This window comes from Octodon degus, unplaced genomic scaffold, assembly GCF_000260255.1.
Source record: "Octodon degus isolate 3935 unplaced genomic scaffold, OctDeg1.0 scaffold00098, whole genome shotgun sequence".
Taxonomy (NCBI): Eukaryota; Metazoa; Chordata; class Mammalia; order Rodentia; family Octodontidae; genus Octodon; species Octodon degus.
The window spans coordinates 9,880,804-9,881,939 of NW_004524674.1; the positions used below are offsets into that span (position 1 = coordinate 9,880,804).

The following is a 1,136-nucleotide window of genomic DNA, read 5'->3' on the forward strand; positions in this document are numbered from 1 at the left end:
TGGTTCTGTATCTTGTTTATTTTGTCTTCTTTCATTTCATGAAAAAATATTTGAAACGTTTTGAAGATTGTGTTATGCAGTTTTAACTATGCTTTGAATGTATGTGTCCCTCCAAATTGCTTATTATTGAAATCAAGACAGTAAGGTCATGACTTAAGTACCTCCTAAAAGCCACCACCTCCTAATACCAGCACATTGGAGGTTAGAATTTCAGCACACTTAGTCCATAACAGGTGTTCCTTAATTACTTAGCTACTTCCTTATTTTTATGTTGTTTTTCCGTCTGTACAATAAATGATACTGAAGTGCGTATTTGAGAAATGAGTATATCCTGCCTCCCCCATTTCCTTATACTTTATTTTCAGAGTTCAAGTCAAAGGAATTTCACATTCATATCAGTTCTCTCACTATACCTTTGCCAGCATTTACAATGACTGCACAGCCTAGGCTCTTGTGGAACTCATGGCAATCCTCCTGCCTTGGCCTCCCAAGTGCTGAGATTACAGTTATGTGCCACCACACCTGACAAAGGAATGAGTACTTTTTGAGTATGCGCCAAATTAACGTTTTGATTTTTGTTTTGCAGGTATGCATTGCCAAGTGCAACAGCACCTCCTCCTTGGAAGCAGTGCTGTCTCAGGACCTCGTTGTGGCAGAGGGCTCTGCAGTAGAAGTGGGAGATTCTTTGGAAGTGGCCTACACTGGCTGGCTTTTTCAGAATCATGTTCTGGGCCAGGTAAGAGAGTGTACTCTGCAAGGTTTTATAATTTAAGGACTCAAAGATTATTCACATGGAAGGTATTAACTTTTGGCAAATAGAAATCTCTTAGGAGCCCTGCCTTAGCCCTGCCTCACAACTGCTTTTAGGGCATATTCATGAAATTGTTACGTGTAAAATCTGCATATTGCCACTTCTTGTCTTCTACCTAGGCCAAGTGGAAACCAATTTCCCAGGTATTATTTTTACCAATTGTTACACGTCTTCTATGTTAGTTTTAAACTTGGATATATTCTTTTGGCATTAGATCTTAGTTGTTAGGAGTGTTCCAGTTTTTCTTGTAGCAGGTACTATAAGTAATATGGAGTTTGTTGTTTTAATATTAAGACCTTAAAAGCAATATGATTTGACAGAAAAA

General features: G+C 38.3%; 1 protein-coding gene across 4 annotated transcripts in view; it reads left to right on the forward strand.

Moving 5' to 3' along the window:
* Fkbp15 (FK506 binding protein 15) overlaps positions 1-1,136 on the forward strand; it is an 84,173-nt gene that overhangs the window by 28,391 nt on the left and 54,646 nt on the right. For all 4 annotated transcript variants that reach the window (XM_023723198.1, XM_023723197.1, XM_023723199.1 and 1 more), the window contains exon 3: positions 587-736. In XM_023723198.1, the coding sequence (XP_023578966.1) occupies positions 587-736 (150 nt within the window). The remainder of the gene's footprint in view (positions 1-586; positions 737-1,136) is intronic.